Raw genomic sequence first — 18,623 nt, forward strand, 5'->3', positions numbered from 1 at the left:
TATAATGCCATTAACTGAGACATCAGTAACAAAGACATAAATAGAAATAACCATATGTTTGGAAATTAATAAACATATTTCTAATTAACTCATGACTCAATGAAAGAATCATAATGAAAAGTAGAAAAAATTTGGAATAGAAAAATATTACATATCAAAACCTATAAAATTCAGATAAAGTGTTAATAGCACCTAGAAAAAAATATAGTCTTAAATGTTCATATGAATAAAGGAGAAAGGCTGAGAATTAATATACTATTCAACTTAAAAAGAAATTAGCTGAATGTAAAGAAAGTAAAAGAAAAAATAAAAACAAGCAGAAAGTAGAAATACAAACAAATATAAAATAGGTTGAAAAAAGAAAAAAGTCTAATTTTTAAAAAGAATAAAAAAGTTAACAAATCTGTGGCAAGACTAATTAAAAAATCAGAGAATATACTAAAAGTGTCAGATATTAAAAATTGGATGTAACTATAGAAGTAAAGAGATAAAAGATAAGAGGATAATAAACACAACTCATATGCCAGTGCATTTTAAAATTTAAGTGAAATGGACAAATTCCTAGAAAAGTTTGGTTCATTAAAACTGCCCTCCCCCCCAAAAAACAAAGAAACCTTAATATTCCTAAAATCATTGAAGAGAATGAGTCAATGGTAAACCTTCTTACAAAGAAAATACCAGACCTAGATAGTTTTACCATCCAGGTCTACTAAATACACAAGAATATTAACTTGCATTTTGCAAAAACAACTTCTGACTATAGAGAATGAAATAGTACTTCATTCATTTTGTAAGATTATATAACCTCATAACCAAACCTGGCAAGGGTAAAATGGGGAAAGGAAATTACAAACCATGAATATAAATGCCACTTTCCCAACAAAAATATTAGCTAAGCCAGATCCAGTACCACACAAACCAAATTGGGTTAATCCCAAAATGCAAGGTTAGTTTAATATTAGCAAACTGATAATGAATATGTAGTTTCTGATAACAGCAGATTAGGAAATTTGGACCAAACCATCCACTAAAGGTAACCAAAGATGTTAGACAAAATACAAAAGAAAAAAACTCTCAAAATCATCAAAGAGCTAACAAGATAGTATCAAGTGACGGGCTCCTGTCTTGGAATGAGCCTACAGAGGGAGCAGGGCATGAGTCAGTTCCTAGGAGGCAGCAAGAGGCTGAGCTGGGCTTCTGGTGACCTTAGGGGGTTGGAAGGTGAGGACCAGAGACAGGTGTTCCCTTTCATCAGTGTTCCCGGCTTTGGGCTTCACGTTGGGAGTAGAAGCTTTTCATCGGGTAAGTGACCCAGAAAACCTCTTATCCTGACCATAGGCTGCTAGCATCCTCAGATGCCTGGCAGAAGCAACCAAAATGTTTCCAGATACTGCCAAATGTCTCCTGGGGTACAAAATCATCACTGGTTGAGAATCATTACCCTATACATAAATCATTTCTATTAATTTTTGGCTCATATTTTCATTTTCTTTCTTATACAGGGTGTCCCAAAAGTCACCATACATAGGGAAAATGGGAAATTGGAGCTAAATGTACCTTTATTTACAAAGTATTCATTACAAAAGTTTTCCTTTGTATGAAGACTTTTGGGACACCTTGTGGAAAATATCAGGGTTATCAGGGAATACATGTATATATTTGTAATCTTGCTTTTTCTTACCCAGAAGATAGCATATCATGCATAATCTTCTGCACCTTACTATTTTCACTTTGTAATGATGCCTTTTAAAATAATTAAGCAAAGCCTGTTCCTGACATAATTCTTCCTATATTTTTTATTGTGTATAAGGGTAAAGTGAAAGAGTGGTTTTCAGCATTAACTGTTTAAGCATAAATGTGTATCTTAAAATTCTAAAACAGTTTACCTGTTATTCAACATTTACCTTGCACATTCATTTGGTTCCTCTGCGGCATTCTTCAGCAAAATATTTATGAGGTAATGCTAAAAACACAAAATTAAGTAAAATAAAAACTTTGTGTCATAGCTGGTTTCCCACATGTTCTGACCATGTTCCAGGCAGCCAAGAGCTACTGAAGGACCAGGGAGCTCTTCTATCAGGGAGAACCTGGGGAAAGGAGGAACACCGGGCTCGGAGGAGCAGCGTGACAGGTCTCCACAGAGCCTCCCTGGGCAATTAAGCCAGGCTAGAGAAGAGCGTTTCTGGTATACGACGAAAACTTCTCAAAGCAAATGAGACTTCCAGATAGGAAAATCCTGGCTTTCTTTTACTTTAATTGGGTTCTATATTGCGCATTGAATTATATATTGTACTCATGTATCATAGTTTGATTGATTCTGGGATTGTAAAAGCATTTTTGTTTGCCTCAAAGTCGGCTGAGGAGAGAACAAATGCTTACTTTTATTCTCCAAGGAATAATTCAGAATTTCAAATTATTAGTAGTATTTAATCAGGCCAACAAAGGGATTGAATATTTAGCTTATTTCAGTGATTTCTTATAAATTAATTTGATGCACTAATGCAGCATAATTCATAATTAAGCTAATAGAATTATTACAAAGAATAATTCATTACACAATTACAATCCCTAGGTGCAATAAACAGGTCTAATAAAAAACACTCAAGGAATATAGCTATAAGGTCTAACTGCACTATGCCCTGAATCTAATACATTTATAGCCCCTAAAACAGGCTTCTAAAAACACCTACTGAAACATTTAAAAGATAGAGCAAAATTTCAGGGATAATAATGGAAGAGATAATTATACAGCTAGAATTATAAAATGCTAAACTTGAGATTCAGCCAAATGTGTTATATACCTTGACATCTTCAGTCCCTGTAAGGACCTCCTTCACTTCCGGCACTGACCGCAACAGAGGGATCTCCCGGTAGGTATTTGGAAAGCAGACAAGAGAACCGAGGATAGTGAGAGCTTCTGAACGAGGCGCCTGCACACAAAGAAGTGAAACACACACATTTTTGTTTCTGTAAGTTAGAAACTTTCGATAAGCAACAATATGTTTTATTCTTCATGGTTTTGAGAGGGAATCTTTATAATTATTTTACCCTAGATAAAAAATACCACACTATGCTGAGTTATTTTTCCCCAGGTGAATATTTAAGCAAGAGATGTTTGCCTTAACGAAAAAGCAAATTTACAAGGAATGGAAAATATCATTATACTTGGATATAAACAAGTGTTGTGAAAACGGGTCTGCAGATTGATTCTGAATTAGGAAGTCAAAAGACTCAGTTATGACTGTTTTATATTGTTTTAGTGTTAACGGTCTCGACAAAACAGGGTAAATTATATCAACTAAATGTTATTTTTGCTGTTAAGAACAATTAAGGAAAATTTATAAGGAAGTGGCGTTGGAGGTAACTATCAGAAGGTAGAGAGAAAGAGAAGACACCATCTACCAAATTTCCTGAGTGTCACCAAGAACTACTTTGCAAAATAGCATGCAGTGAGATACTATATCACTATATCTAGTGAGATATTCTTATTTGTCCATTATTAGAATTAGGTGTATATTAAAGAAGTCATTTTACTAGATTTCAACTCAGCCAACACTTACTAGCAGCTATGACTAAGCAAGCCTGGGGGCAGGTGCCAGGATTACAAAGGTCTGTTATCCATCCACTTACCTATCTGTCCATGTATCCATCTGCCTATTAACTATTATGTAATAATAATAACAACAGCTCCTAACACTTAAGGAGTTCTCACTCTGTGCTAGGCACTCTTCTAAGTGCTTTACACGCATTTCCTCATAGAATCCCCACACAAAAACCCAATGAATTGGATACTATTGTCATTCCATTTTCCAGTGAGAAAAATGAAGCTCAAAGAAGTTAAATAGCTTTTCAAAGTCACATAGCTCATGAGTGATGGGCCCTGGATTTGGCCTGAGGCCATCCAACTCCTGGTCCACACTGGACCTATACTGTTAGGCACTGGAGGCATAACGTGAAAGAGAGAGATGGGCACATCGTATGTGGGGTCAGGGAGGAGAGGCAAATTACAGTTACACACAATTCACTGAAGCCCATGCTATGAGAGCAACCTACTGGGGATACCATGGGAGCCCAGTCCTTCATTTTTTACCGAGCTTGGTTCTCATAAGCACATAGGTAAATAAAAGACGATGTAAAACACACAGAGAGAGATTCTATGGGATGAGGCAGTCATTAGTTCTGCTCAGGATGGTTTGGAAACACTACAACACACTGCTGCTAAGGGCCACAGAGTGGAAGTCAGGCTGGCTGGTGGTGAGTGAGGGAGCAAGCTGAGGGGGCAACAGGCACACTGCAGGCAGCAGAGGGACACAGGGCACCCATGGAACTGTAAGAGGTCCCACTTGCTCGGAGCCCAGAGAGAATGAGAGTGCACATGGGGACGGGGGGAGTGACAGCTAAAGGAGTTTGAGAAAGGCATCAGGGCTGCCTGGGAAGGGACCCACAGGCCACAAGGCGCAGTCCTCATTTCATTTTGCCTGAGGAGTGATGCTGTCTGACCCCCAACTCCAGCAGGAGTACAAATGGATGCCATCCGGGAAAGAGGAGTATCAGGCAGTCACCGAAGCAGGAGTGATGACAGTTCAGAATGCAGCAATGACATCAGGGATGAAGGCACTATATCTTTAATGTTTTATTTCATTTTTAAGTACAATCCTTTGAAACTACTATAGCAAAATGTTAAGCTTTGCCAAAGTTGGGCAGTGAGTACACAGTTTTTGGTACGTGACCTCCATAACGCAAACCCAATGGTCATCATCCAGGCCTTATCTCGTCTGACCTGCAGCGGCATTTCATGCAGTTGCGCCTGGCAACACTTTAATCATGGGGCCTCTGGGACATCTTTCTTAGTTCCCAAGGAGCCCTGACAGCCTCCTTTGCTGGAACTTCCCATTTCCTTAGGACCTAAACTTTGGGATGCTGAGTGCAGTTCTTTGTCCTCTTCCCTCTTAGATCTGCATTTACTCCCACAGTATATCCAGACCCATAGATTTAAATGCCTCCTATATAGTGCCAATTCCCGACACTAGTCCAGACTTCCTTCCTGATCTCCAGATCTGTAGATGTGACTGCTTGTTTGATATCACCACTCAGGGTCAAGAAGACATCACACACTGACAAGCTCCACCTTACCAGAGAGTTCTGCAATCTTGTGGAACAGAGCCCCACCTCCTCTCCTGTCCTCTTATCTACTGCTTTTACTTTTATTTTTGTGTTAAGAAAATCTTTAAACAAAAAAGTATGGAGAATATTATATCCATACACCCAACACCTAGATTCAGGATTTTACCATTATTGCCTTACCTAGACCCTTTTATTTTTTCACTTCAATATTTAAAAGTCACTTAAACATTTCCACTTTCAATATTTTAATGTAAACTCAAGACATCGTGTCATTTCACCTGTGTTCTCCAACATCCCTGCTTCATGGTTTTTCTTTGCATCCATCACTTCCTGACACATTATACATTTGTTTAATGCTTGTCTCCCCTACAGGGACAGAGAGTTTGATGGTCTTCATCACTTCTCCACCCCCAGCGGATACTCCATAAATACTGCCTTGAGATAAGGGATGTCCGCTGCTGTCCTCATTTACTGGGTGAACACTGCTCACCTCTCAGGTCTCAGCTTCAGCATCGCTCCTTCCATGAAGACTCTTCTGACATGTGTCTTCCCCTCCACCTCTCACCAAGCAGACTTAACTATTCCTATACTGACGGCTCTCTGGGTCCCGGATATGACTCTCCTGTGGCTGCTAGAAACTTATTTGCAAATATTAACACTTAGTTTACACATCTGATTCCCTGAAGATAGGGACCCTGTCATACTTATCCAGGCCAGGTCCTGGCACACAGTAGGTGCATGGTAAATGTTTCCCAAAGGGATTTTGCTTTCTCTTTCCTCACTAACTTCTGCCCTTTTTCCAGCAGACAGTCCTGATTTATACTTTGCTAAGGTTGATTCTTTTCCCTGAGCAGCCCTGAACTATTTTGTAGTGTGTGAGCCTGGCTTGCACTGTGGAATTTTAGATTGAATGCTAGACTGTGTAACAAATGGATAGAAAAATTAGATCTTAAATAAAGAGTTGTTATAGCTTTATTCAAAGAATGTAAGTCTAGATAATTTTTTTTCCCTAAGTACTGAGTTTATGGCAAGCCCCAATTTGCAGACAAGGAAAATGAGTGACGCCCACAATGTTTATGTATATTTGCACAAGGATAACTAGTACAGGGCAATGTTGGAACTAAACCCAGGACTGGCTCTATGGAGCTTTGGGGTCAAGAATGGAAAGGAAATTCCAAGCAAAGGGAGAGAAGGTGGAGGGTATACAGTGACGTGCTGTGGTAGGTGACCTGTGTAGGAAGGAGGGGCTGCAGAGCCAGGTGACAGGCTCCATTCATCCCTGCCCCCAACCCTACAGGCCCTGCTACAGAATCCAAGCTTTTACTAACGGAAATGGACGAATGACACCAGTTCCAACTGGTGGGGCTATCAAGCTCACTGCATACTCCAGAAGCTCAGGCTGGTAATGGGTATAAAGGATGGCTTCAGGAGTGAGGGTGAGACTTGGATTAGAGATCTTGGAGACCACTGCAATAGGCGTGGTGAAAACATGACAAAGGTCCCTAGTGAGGCAGTGGCAGTGGGGGACAGGGAGGGGGAATTGGAGAGAAAGGTGAAGACTGTAATCCCAAGGGCTTGATGTCTTATTAGATGTGGGGCACAAAGGAAGCATGTAAAGTCACTTCTGTGTGAAGGACTAAGGTGAGAAAACACTGTGGTGACACTCACAGAGAGCAGGCAGGAGAAAGAAAAGGTTTTAAGATAAGCTGTGCTCTGCTTGGTGGGGGATGAATTTGATGCATCTTGTGACACCTAGAGGCAGGTGGCTGAAAGCGTTGGAGGCAGTGGTCCCCAAAGTGTATTCCATCAGGGCCACAGGGAATGTTAAAGGGAAAAACAAAGACTTCAGAAAAAATGAAGTTGCAGAAACTTTTGGTAAAGCACAGTTAAACAGGAACCTTTAACATGTTAATGCACCATAAATTTCCAAGTGAGGAAGTGTACTGCCTAAAATTATTTGACCATGACCGTGGCTTTCTTCCTTCCCTTTCCCCCAGAGTATCTTGGAGGATTAGTGTTCTAAAGACTTTCCTAAATGCTTGTCTTGAGGTTAGGAAAGAAAAGTCTGGGATAATAATTTGGAAGCCTTTTGTGTTCAGAGGAACTGAATACATGCCATCTCTGTGAGTACACAGAGAGAAAAGAAATGATGACAGAGGTCAGAGCCCTGAGGCTGAAGGGACAGACAACAGGAAGAATGTTATTACCGGCCACAAAAGTCTTCTTTGTGCCCCTCCCATGATATCTTCCCCTCCCCAAAGCAACTCCATTCTGCTTTATGGCACTATAGATTGGTTTCGTCTTTTTTCAATTATATAAATGAAATTAGAGGATATGTTCTTTTGTGTTTGACTTCTTTCATTCATTATGTTACGCAATTGATCCTTATTGTATTTTTATTGTATATAATAGTCCATCTTATGTACACACCACAATTTATCTGTTCTGTGGTTGAGGACATTTGGATGGGCTCTAGATTTTGGCTGTTACAAATAATGTTACTGCACACTTGCTTCTACCCATCTTTTGGTGTCTTTTGCATGCATTTCTCTGCTGCCCCCCACCTTGCCCCTCTCTTTCTCCCTCCCTCTCATTGCTTCAGTGGGGCTGACCTATAAAGCAGGGGTACTTCAAACTTATAATTAACTTGTGTTAACTGAAAATTTTGACTGGGCAGGTATGCTCTATCCAAACACCTCTTACCAGTTCCCCTACAATTTTAAACCTCAATTTAAACAAGAAAGTGCTGTAATTCAAAAAGTTATGTTTCCTTTACGTAACTTTGATATTCACATTCTCATTTTCTCATATTCTAAAAAACTCTTTCTCTTTTTAAAAAAACTCATATTTTCTTTTTTAAAAACATTTTGGAAGGCTACTTTTTTCTAGCTTTATTGAAATATAATTGACAAATAAAAATTGTATATATTTAAGGTGTACAACACTTTGATATATATATACATTGTGGAATGATTACCACAATCAAGTTAATTAACATATCCATCACCCCACATAGTTCCTTTTTTATGTATGTGTGGTGGGAACATTAAAATCTACTCCCTTAGCAAATTTCAAGTTTACAATACAGTATTATAACTATAGTCACCATGTTGTACATTATGTCTCCAAAATTTCTTCATCCTGCATAACTGAAACTTTATACCCTTTGACCAATATTGTCCCATTACACCCCCATCCCTGCAACCACCATTCCACTCTCTACTTCTAGGAGTTGGACTTTTTTATATTCCACCTATAAGTGACATGATGCAGTATTTGTTTTTCTGAGCTTAACTTACTTCACTTAGCATAATGGCCTCCAGGTCCATCCATATTGTCCCAAAAGACAGAATTTCCTTCTTTTTAAGGCTGAATAATATTCCATTGGAGATATATACCACATTTTCTTTATCTATTCATCGTAGACACTTAAGTTGTTTCCATATCTCAGCTATTGTGAACAGTGCTGCCCTGAACATGGGAGTGTAGACATCTCCTAGACATACTAGTGATTTCCATTCCTTTGGATATGTACACAGAAATGGGATTGCTGGATCTTATGGTAGTTTTATTTTTTAACTTTTTGAGAAACCTTCATACTGATTTTCATAACGGCCATACCAATTTATACTACCACCAACAGTGTACTAGGGTTCTGTTCCCTCCACATCCTCACCAATACTTGTTATCTTTTATCTTTTTGATCATAGTCATTCTAACAGCTAGCTGTGAGGTGTTTGTCTCATTGTGATTTTAATTTGCATTTCCCTAGTGACTAATGATCTTGAGCATTTTTTCACGTACTGCAATCCCCTTATTCTAAGGGGATACTTCCAAGACACTCTCCCCACCCCCATAGACGCCTGAAACTGTGCATAGTACCAAACGGTATTTATGCTATATTTTTTCCCTTTACATACATACCTATGATAATTAATTTATAAATTAGACACAGTAAGAGATTAATAACAGTAACTAATAATAAAATAGAACAATCATAATAATATACCAGCATCACTGCTCTTGTGCTTTGGGGCCATTGTTAAGTAAAATAAAGGTGACTTGAACACAAGCACTGTGATATCACAACAGTCAACCTGATAACAGATATGGCTACTAAGTATAAGTGACTAACGGGGTGGGTAGCATACACAGCGTGGTTATGTCAGACAAAGAAATGATTCATGTCCTGGGCAGGCCTGGGTGGAACAGATCAAGATTTCATCATGCTACTCAGAATGGCATGCAATTTAAAACTCTGAATGGTTTATCCTCTGGAATTTCCACTTAATATTTCTGGACCACTGTTGACCACAGTTAACTGAAACCTAGGCATGCAAAACTGAGGATAAGGTAGGCTACTGTACCTGTTGGGCAATGTACATCTGGAAGGCTATTTTCATAGCTCATCTAGCCAAAAGATAATTTTCACAGAGAATGATCTCTATATGTGATATTATCTCTCGAAGGGACTCCAGCCTTTTTACAGAAAATATTCCTAGCATGTAATGAAAATTTCAATAAAGAAGTATGATTTTCCTTCCTATATCTTATAATTTTTTTCAATGTTGATTTGAATGGTTAAAAATACATTTGAAGGTTCTTTGAAACTGATTATCCTAAAATCTTTTTTAGAAATAATGAAGTATGAAAAGTTGTCATATTCTTTATCCAAAAAAATTGAACAAATTCAACATTTTTCTTTTCTTTCTTTTCTTTTTTTTTTTTTTGAGACAAAGTCTCGCTTTGTTGCCCAGGCTAGAGTGAGTACTGTGGCATCAGCCTAGCTCACAGCAACCTCAAACTCCTCAGCTTAAGTGATCCTACTGCCTCAGCCTCCCGAGTAGCTGGGACTACAGGCATGTGCCACCATGCCCAGCTAATTTTTTTCTATGTATATTTTTACTTGGCCAGATAATTTCTTTCTATTTTTAGTAGAGACGAGGTCTCTCTCTTGCTCAGGCTGGTCTCGAACTCCTGAGCTCAAACGATCCACCTGCCTCGGCCTCCCAGAGTGCTAGGATAACAGGCATGAGCCACCTCGCCCGGCCAACATTTTTGTTTTCTTTTAATTTTTCTTCCCTTTTGCTCCTGTTTCTTTTCCCTTCTCTTTCCTTTCTAATTTATCCTTATAAGAAAAAGTTAGTGTGTAAAAATATCAGCCTGAAATACCAGCTATACAAAGTATTTAAAAAAACAATTTAATTTAAAACCTAGGCCTTGAAGTTTAAATTTACCCTGCATGGAAGAAGAAGAAGAGTGAAAAAGTAACCATGTAGCAAACAAAATTTATGTTGTTGGATAGTCGTATTGACTTCAGTATCAATCCCTAGCAAATAGTAAAGCTAATTTTATTTACATTATTTGAAGGGGCAAAAGTGACTCTGAATAGATAACAGCTATACAGAGCACAAATGGGAAAGATCCTTTAAATTTAAATGTATACACGTATTCTCTCCAAAGGCATTAAGATATTACTTTAATAGTAGAGGTAAATGTAGAGAGTGAAAATAAATTCTTTTTTTTGTAGTCCTTAATGCTCATTTAGTCCACTTGCTTCTAATTTTTTAGTACAAGAATTCTGCCAGAGTTTTCTGGCACATTATTAAGAAAATATATATTCATTTTGGTTACAATTTTAGTGTTCTAACATTTTAAGAAAATATTTTCTATGAGACTTATAACAACTAAGACTTAATTTAAAAACAAAAACCAAATCTTCCTGTTAACGTACACTTAAAATTCTCTCTTTACTTCCAACATTTATGTCTGTACCACCATTTACTGGAAAATGGTAATAAGATTCTAAGAGACCAGTCCTGCTTCTGACTGTGTAAACGCGCTGAAATATTAGTGAGGATATGATTTCTCACACTTTGGCCTTTTGATGAAACGCCTTTCCAATACCAGTGTGTCATCTCATCCTACAATTTCACACATCAGCTGCTAGGGTATCTACCCTGAGAGCCCAGTTTCACATTGCACTAATGAGTCAACACCTGTTAAGAGTGGAGAAATCTGAACCTTGTTAGCGATTGTGAAGCCTCCTGGGAGCCTGGAAGCTGAGCATTGTCATACTCACCGTCAACATGTCTGTACTGAGGACCCTGGCAGCGGCCGTGATGAAGTCCCCCACCAGCATTGAGAAGCCAGGCAAGCCCAGGGAGAAAAAGCGGGGTGGACAGTGTCTTATAATGGTATTTAAGATATCCTAAAAAGGAAGATAAGAAATCACAATTGTAATTTTTAAGAACAAAATTCCAAACTAGTCAGTTTGTGCATACATAGGACTACTGCATAATAATCCAAGAGAATACAGATCACAGGAATTTTCCAGTGAAAGAGGTATTGGGAGCTGAGTTACTGTAAGGGTTATTGTACCCATTTTACAGGTAAGAGAATGGAGACACCAAACTGTAAGATGACTTATCCAAAATTTATATCATGGCTTTGGGACTATACATTTCTTCTGTCTTCCACCTAAAGGTGGACTCCTTAGACAAGCTACAGGAATGAGGAGGTAGATATATAAATAAAACCTCTAAACACCTATCACTAAAGCAAACAATGTATTGGTTTTAGCTTTCCATTTTCAAACGCTAAAGCACACTGATGTAAGTTAAAAAGCTTAAAGCAGGCAAAGAGATGGAAATTTTCACTCTTTGGGTAATTTTATGTGCTAAGAAATGGGAATATACCGAGTGCTGATGTACTGTTGTAATCAATGATATGCTAGGGTCAGGGTGTTAGTGTAGCTCTGAGTACAAGTGTGATCTCAAGCAACAAATACAAAGTACAGCAGTAGCCTTTTGCACAGTATACAGCACAAAGAGCATCACCTGCCCCAGACACCTTGTGTCCCTGTATCTGTAATGGCCTCTCATTGGTGGCTGGATGGCCCCTCACCCCTCAGCTCTGTTCTGAGGCAATTACCCCATTCTTGCCTGTGGCAGATCAGGGGTCCACCACTAAACAGCATTCATGACATCCATGGCCAGGCCACAACTCTGAAGCCATCTGTGCAAGTGTGTGTATGTGTGTGTGTGTATACAAGGGAGATTAGTAAGAAAATCACAAATATTTATGTAGATTTTGGCCATACACATTAATCAAACATACTGAAGTACAGTCATATGTAGCTTAACAATAAAGATACGTTCTGAGAAATGCATTGTTAAGTGATTTTGTCATCTTGTGAACGTCACAGTGTACTTACACAAACCTAGATGGTACAGCCTACTACACATCTAGGCTATATGGCATAGCCTACTGCGCTTACACTACAAACCTCTACAGGAGGTTATTATACTGAATACTGTAGGCAATTGTAATACAATGGTAAGTATTTGTGTGCTTAAACACAAATAATTCCTAGACATAGGAAAGGCATGGTAAAAATACGGTGTTATAATCTTACGAAACCATCATTGTACATGTGGTCCCTCACTGACCGATACGTCATTAGGCAGTGCAAAACTATTCCACAGTTAAGCGGCTTGTAGTTATACAACCTATAGTTAGTCTCAGGATATAAGCAAGAAGCAAAATACAAAAATATCCTAGTTTCTTTTTTTAGATTTCAGTGTGGCTATTTGAAAAATCCTTTAAAATAATCTAGATTTAATTCAATTAAATTAGAGCAAAGTAGTAATTTAACATGATAAATTCTAACATGTTAAGTTCTTCATAATAAAAATAACCTCATTTAACAACTTATCTTCTTAAAAGTGAATCTGTATGTGTTCACAAAACATTTGTTCCTAACACATTTTTTCTCTTTCACAGTGGACTCATTTAATTTCTACTAATCTCATTATTTATATCCTTAAAATGACTATATAATGCTTAACACACATGGTAAATACTTTAGCAAGTACTAATTTAAAGTTTTAGCATTTCAACAGACTTTTCCTGATACCAAAAATAAACCTATAGATACATAGATACACAGATAAATAAAAGGAAGGAAGAAAGGAAAGAAAAACCTGAACCATGCTTCTTCTAGGTTAATGTTTAAACCTGCTTTAATCACGTCCTCTGATACACTTTAGGGTCCATATCAGCCAAGGCAAACATTCTAAGGGGCCGAGCAGATGGATGCTGCAGTTCAGAAAGTGTGTGGTAAACTCATGCTCCAAGAGTGGAACAAAAGATCCACCTTTTTCATAATTAAGCCTCTGATTAATGCCCTGGGCTCCTCACCACACACCTGTAATTACTCACAGAGGTACGTATTGTGCTGGGCCTTGTCTCGGAATATCAGGCATCAAGCTATCCGGCAGCAGATGGAAGCACATTTCTGTTGACATATGTTGCAATGAAAGGATTCGTGCAAACCTGGCTAGCAAGGTAGCAGAATGCCATGCATTTGAAGATTAATAATGCAAACAACCATGATGTTAACTTTGTTATGTTTGTGTTAATTCCATCTGCTGAGATGAGGAACTAAACCCTGAAGCCTGTGGGTTTTAAAAATCTTTAGCACATACTTAAATCAGCCATTTTCACCACTGGAATTTGGAGTTTACTTTAAAAATGCTTTTCTGGGATCAGTTTATGGGAATTACAAACTAAATCATTTAACAAGCTAAAGCCAGAATTTGTAAATGAATCCATTTTGCTTCATAAGATTCATATGTATAAAGGCAATGATCTGTAAAATGGGGCGTTCAGAAAAAAATTATTAAGTTGCTATTGATGCTAAAGACAGCAACTATGCATGTAGCTGAGATAAAGTCACATGGCTCCCCCCCACTCTGGACCTCAGCCAGTCACTTCAACAGAACCTGTTTCTATGGGCAAGAAGACTGGAAAGAGAGGGCAAAATAACAGATGGCTAGCCTGCCCTACCCTGCCACCCACGTAAGACAGCGCCCTGAGGAGACACAGGGCTTGTGCCATAGTCGCCAAAGACGGCACTGGGGTTGGGTTAATGTGAGGGTTAAAGAGGGAACTATATGACCAGTGAGCCAAATTATGGCCATATGCCTGCTTATTTTGCTTCTCCACACTGAAATGGAACAATCCAAAGATTATACCTTTGTGATAACATTTTAAAATTAGGAATAACCATAGGGTACTCAAAAGAGAGCAGCTGCATATTCTCAATAGAGAAACATCCACAAAGTGCTCCACTCATTTCTAACTCATAGACTCCTTCTTTCACCTTCCCCTCAATACATTAACATCACATCTATAACTGGCATCTTTGAAAAGATAAAATAAAAACCTTGAGACTGAAACTCTCTTCACGGCCTTCAGGGCTTTATATATACATAGGACAGGGCGGCGCTTTCCAGACATCAACCATTCGTGTACAACCCTCATGCCTTTTGCCATATCCATGTCCAAAGTGAACATTAGTTGCTTAGTAGGTTTTTCAAAGTGACTCACTTTTTTTTAACTTAAAATTATTTTGGAAAACCAGTACCCTTTGTCATAAATAGAAAACAATCCTGAACTGAATACAATGACAGTAAATCGGTACTACTGGATATTTGCTAAAAATATTACTGTCTTGATGGAGATGATGGGTCTGAGATTGGCTCTCCTTGTTAAAAGGGGCAGTTTGCAACACCTGGATGGTGTGAGAGAAGTTCTTCTCCCAACTCCAGCCAGCCTACCTGAGAGTGTCACAAGGACTGGCAGAGACCAGGAAAGGGGCCATCCTTCCCACCAAGTGATTCAATGCTATTCAGTGCTGCCTCTGCTGAGACCACTAGTGAAAAACACCCCTGCACTCAAACTCTGGTGTGTTGGGAAGAACACTAGAACAGGGGCCATGAGGCCTGGGTTCAAAGCCTTGTGTATGCGACTGTGTGCAATCATGTCATACCTAGACCTTCACATTTCTTCCCTAAAAATGGGATGATACCTCCTTAAAGAGTTATACCTAATGGGATAGTAGATGTGAACACATATGTCTTTGTAAACTGAAAAGGGCCATACAGAAGTAAGTAGAATAGACAGTAAAAAAATTGTTTTGCAAAAAGGGAAGGACTCTAAATTTAGCATTTCATTTTATAGAATTTACTTTATAGATTTAGTTTTTATAAATCAGTGAACTATTATTTTGCTGATCTACAGAAAAAATATTTTAAACTTTTCAAAGGTAGCACAAACAAGCTTCTTGGATCACATATTATCCCAGAAACCTAAAAGCTCTAGAAATTCGTGCTTTCAAATAACATCCTTAACAAAGCATTACAGCAATTAGCCATAGTGTGTCTAATTTATCGGGCAATAATAGATGAAAAACAGGAAAATGATCATTTTAGATTTTCCAGGTTTCGTTCTTCTAAGGAGTTCTAGAATTTACCACAAATTAGTCCTATAGCAAGAATCAGTTTCTTTCCTACACTCTGAACAGACTAAACAATAAACTAAACAATAACCTCAATAATAAATGGACTCTAAAATAGAATTAAATTTATTCTTGAAAATTGAATGGTCTGAAGCATAGACAAAACTCTTTTACATGTTTTTGTTCAAAGAAAATAAAATTCATCCTGTAAAATGTTATAATACTGGGAACAGGCCACCAAACTAGTATTTTTTTTCTTTTTTTGGTTAAAAGTCCACATGCATGCTATATATTGAGTGTGAAAAGCTAGACTATAAGATGATAATTGTGAATTTGCAGCTTATCAAAAGATTCAGGTTTATGGGAAAGTAACTGGTGAGAACATCTGTCTCTTATCATTGATCTTGCAAAAAATCAGGTAATTCAAATAGAGGCGTGTTGTTTCCTCTCCTCCAAAGCACAGTTCTATAAACACAAACCGTATTCAGCCTGGTAAATGAATCGCTTTAATTGAATGCTATGTACACAGTAACTGGAAAAACCATAAGTGATAACAAAAACATATGGTGATGGCAACAGAAATTGGTTTATTCATTTTGCATAGTGTTGTTTCTTTAGTTCCCTTATAATTGACCTTTAGAGCGATAAATGTGTAAAATAATTTTGTTTATTGTAGCTCCAAACCTTCCAACAATTATACAAAATGAAAATTTAAAAGGAAGGATTCATTCTGGAAGCATTTCCATTGTTTACATAACTGCACAGCTATAATTTAGTGCTCGTGTTGTTATGGAAAATAAAAAAAGGGCGATTACAAGCCATTTCAATTCAAAATATTACACAGTGGTGTCAAAATAGAGGAAAATGTTCACTTCAAAGCAGTTTAAAATGGATTAACCCTATAAACAAAAACATTTCAATATAGTATTCCATGAAATACAAATGTTCAAAAAGTAGCCATCCTTCAAACCATATTAGAAATGTTGCAACTGTACTTTCATACCAATTACATATATATTATTCACTTAATATTTGCTCATGGCCCAGCAGATGATGGTTGTAACACAATAGCCGGCCATCTGTCTCCCTGCCTTTCCTTAGCGGACTTGCGCCTGCTTCTCAAGAGCAAACAGAGCCGGTTATTCCACCTAAAGTCACTCAGGCCCTCCCTCCATGAGGCCAAACAGAATCATCAAGAAATAAAATCTGTGTATGCAAAATCACTCCACTCTCATTTAACTTTTTACTTTAAGAAAACTAAAATGCTACACAGTTAGATGACTTCATCACTCTTTTTCAGAGAAGATGCCTGTCTTTTATCTAGGAAATTTTATAGGGAGTTCTTTTATATTTGGTAAAAAGAGGAATGTTGGAATCTGGTTATCCCGTCATCTCATTATTAAAAAGATATGATTCGTTACACACATTTAACACTAAACCTGGATATAATTTAAACTTTAATAATGAAAAAGGCAACCATGACCCTGAGGACAAATTTGTAAATATTATTTATCCCATATAGTCTAGTGGTTAGGAAAATATATGTATATTATTTATTGCCTGACTGCCAAACTTGGGAAATGCTGAATAACAAGAAATTTTTAGTTTCCAGAAGACCAGCTCTGAAGAGGTCTCAAAGTTCCAAGGCCTGGTCTCCTCACTTCTGCTACTGTGTCTTTGCTGCTTCAGCTCTGGGCACAAGAATGTCCATTACAAGCTACTACTTGGCCTCATGATAAAAAAATAATAATAATAAAGCCTTTATCAATATGGCCCTTAAAAAAAGCACAGCATAGTCTGGCACCAGTATTGCACTTCCGAAAAAGTCACTGGGAATAAAAAAATAGCAGAGCAAAGTTGAAAATTACTTTCAAGATCTGGGCCACATAACATGTAGTATGCACTTTACATTATTTGTTAAAATGGCTAATTTGGTGCAATCTGTTTGGGGAAAAAAGCAGAGATTTTTACAAGTGCTGGATAAAATGTGACTTCTTTGGGTGTAACTATGTTACCCAGGCCAGGAGAAATACGACAGGACAGAGTAATTGGGTTCTGAGCCTGGAGAATCAAAATTGCCTAGAGCGTCTCACCACAAAAACTGCTATGGAGAGACACTAAGTTTCCCTGACAGCAGCGTGCAAAGGAGAAAGGGGGTGAGAAACACAAAACAAACTTCTGCTGGCCACGGGAGCCGCTCTAACCATTTGTACAGTATCGGGATTTCAGGAGTGACAGAACAAGCAGGCAGGTGGCAGAGAAAGTTGCTGCAATGCTCAAACCCAAAAGGAGAGCCTTGAATACTTTTTATGATTGCTTATCTGTGAACAAAAACTCATCTGGCCTTTAAACGGATGAAGACTGTGTGTTCTGCTTCAGGAAATGTGGGATATAGACTTATCTACTGATTTTAGAAACACTGTATACGGATTTTATTTTACACTGGAATTGGTAAGTCACCAGGCTGTCTCAACTGCTTATTTTTGGTTTTTGAAACAGCTTTGAGATATATTCACATATAACAAAATTTACCCTTTCAAATGTACAATTTAGTAGTTTTTAGTATATTCACAGAATTGTGCAACCATCACCACTATCTAATTTGAGAACATTTTTATTACTCCCCAGTGAAACCCTATACCCATTAGCAGCCACTCCTCATTTCCCCTACACCCAGTACCTGGAAACCACTAGTCTACCTTCTGTCTCCATGGATTTGCCTACTCTGGACACTTCAGAATACGGAGTCTGACAATATGTGGTGTTTTATATCTGGTTTCTTTAACTTAACATAATGTTTTCAAGGTTTACCCATGTTGCAGCAATGTAGTAATACTTTATTCCCTTTTATGCCTGAATATACTCTATTGTATCGATAGGCCACACTTGAGTTGTTTTCACCTTTTGATGATCGTGAATAGAGTTGCTATGGAATTTTGTATACAAATTTTCATTTGAATTATCTGTTGTCAATTCCTTGGGTTTGTACCAAATAGTGGAATTGCTGGTTCTATATTCATTCTATGTTTAAATTTTGAGGAACTGCTGAACTGTTTTCCACAGTGGCTATGCCATTTTACATTCTCACCAGCAATGTATAAGGGTTCCAATTTCTCTACCTCCTCATCAACAATTGTTATGTTTTGTTTTTAAAAATTATTATTATAGTTATCCTAGTTAGTGTGAAGCAGTATCT

General features: G+C 37.8%; 1 protein-coding gene across 3 annotated transcripts in view; it reads right to left on the minus strand.

Annotated features, from left to right (window-relative positions):
* RALGAPA2 (Ral GTPase activating protein catalytic subunit alpha 2) overlaps positions 1–18,623 on the minus strand; it is a 316,728-nt gene that overhangs the window by 150,104 nt on the left and 148,001 nt on the right. For all 3 annotated transcript variants that reach the window (XM_045529190.1, XM_045529188.1, XM_045529189.1), the window contains exons 24-26: positions 11,207–11,335; positions 2,802–2,930; positions 1,905–1,963 (exon numbers count right to left, since the gene is read on the minus strand). In XM_045529190.1, coding sequence (XP_045385146.1) covers positions 1,905–1,963; positions 2,802–2,930; positions 11,207–11,335 — 317 coding nt within the window. The remainder of the gene's footprint in view (positions 1–1,904; positions 1,964–2,801; positions 2,931–11,206; positions 11,336–18,623) is intronic.

This window comes from Lemur catta, chromosome 17 (assembly GCF_020740605.2).
Source record: "Lemur catta isolate mLemCat1 chromosome 17, mLemCat1.pri, whole genome shotgun sequence".
Taxonomy (NCBI): domain Eukaryota; kingdom Metazoa; phylum Chordata; class Mammalia; order Primates; family Lemuridae; genus Lemur; species Lemur catta.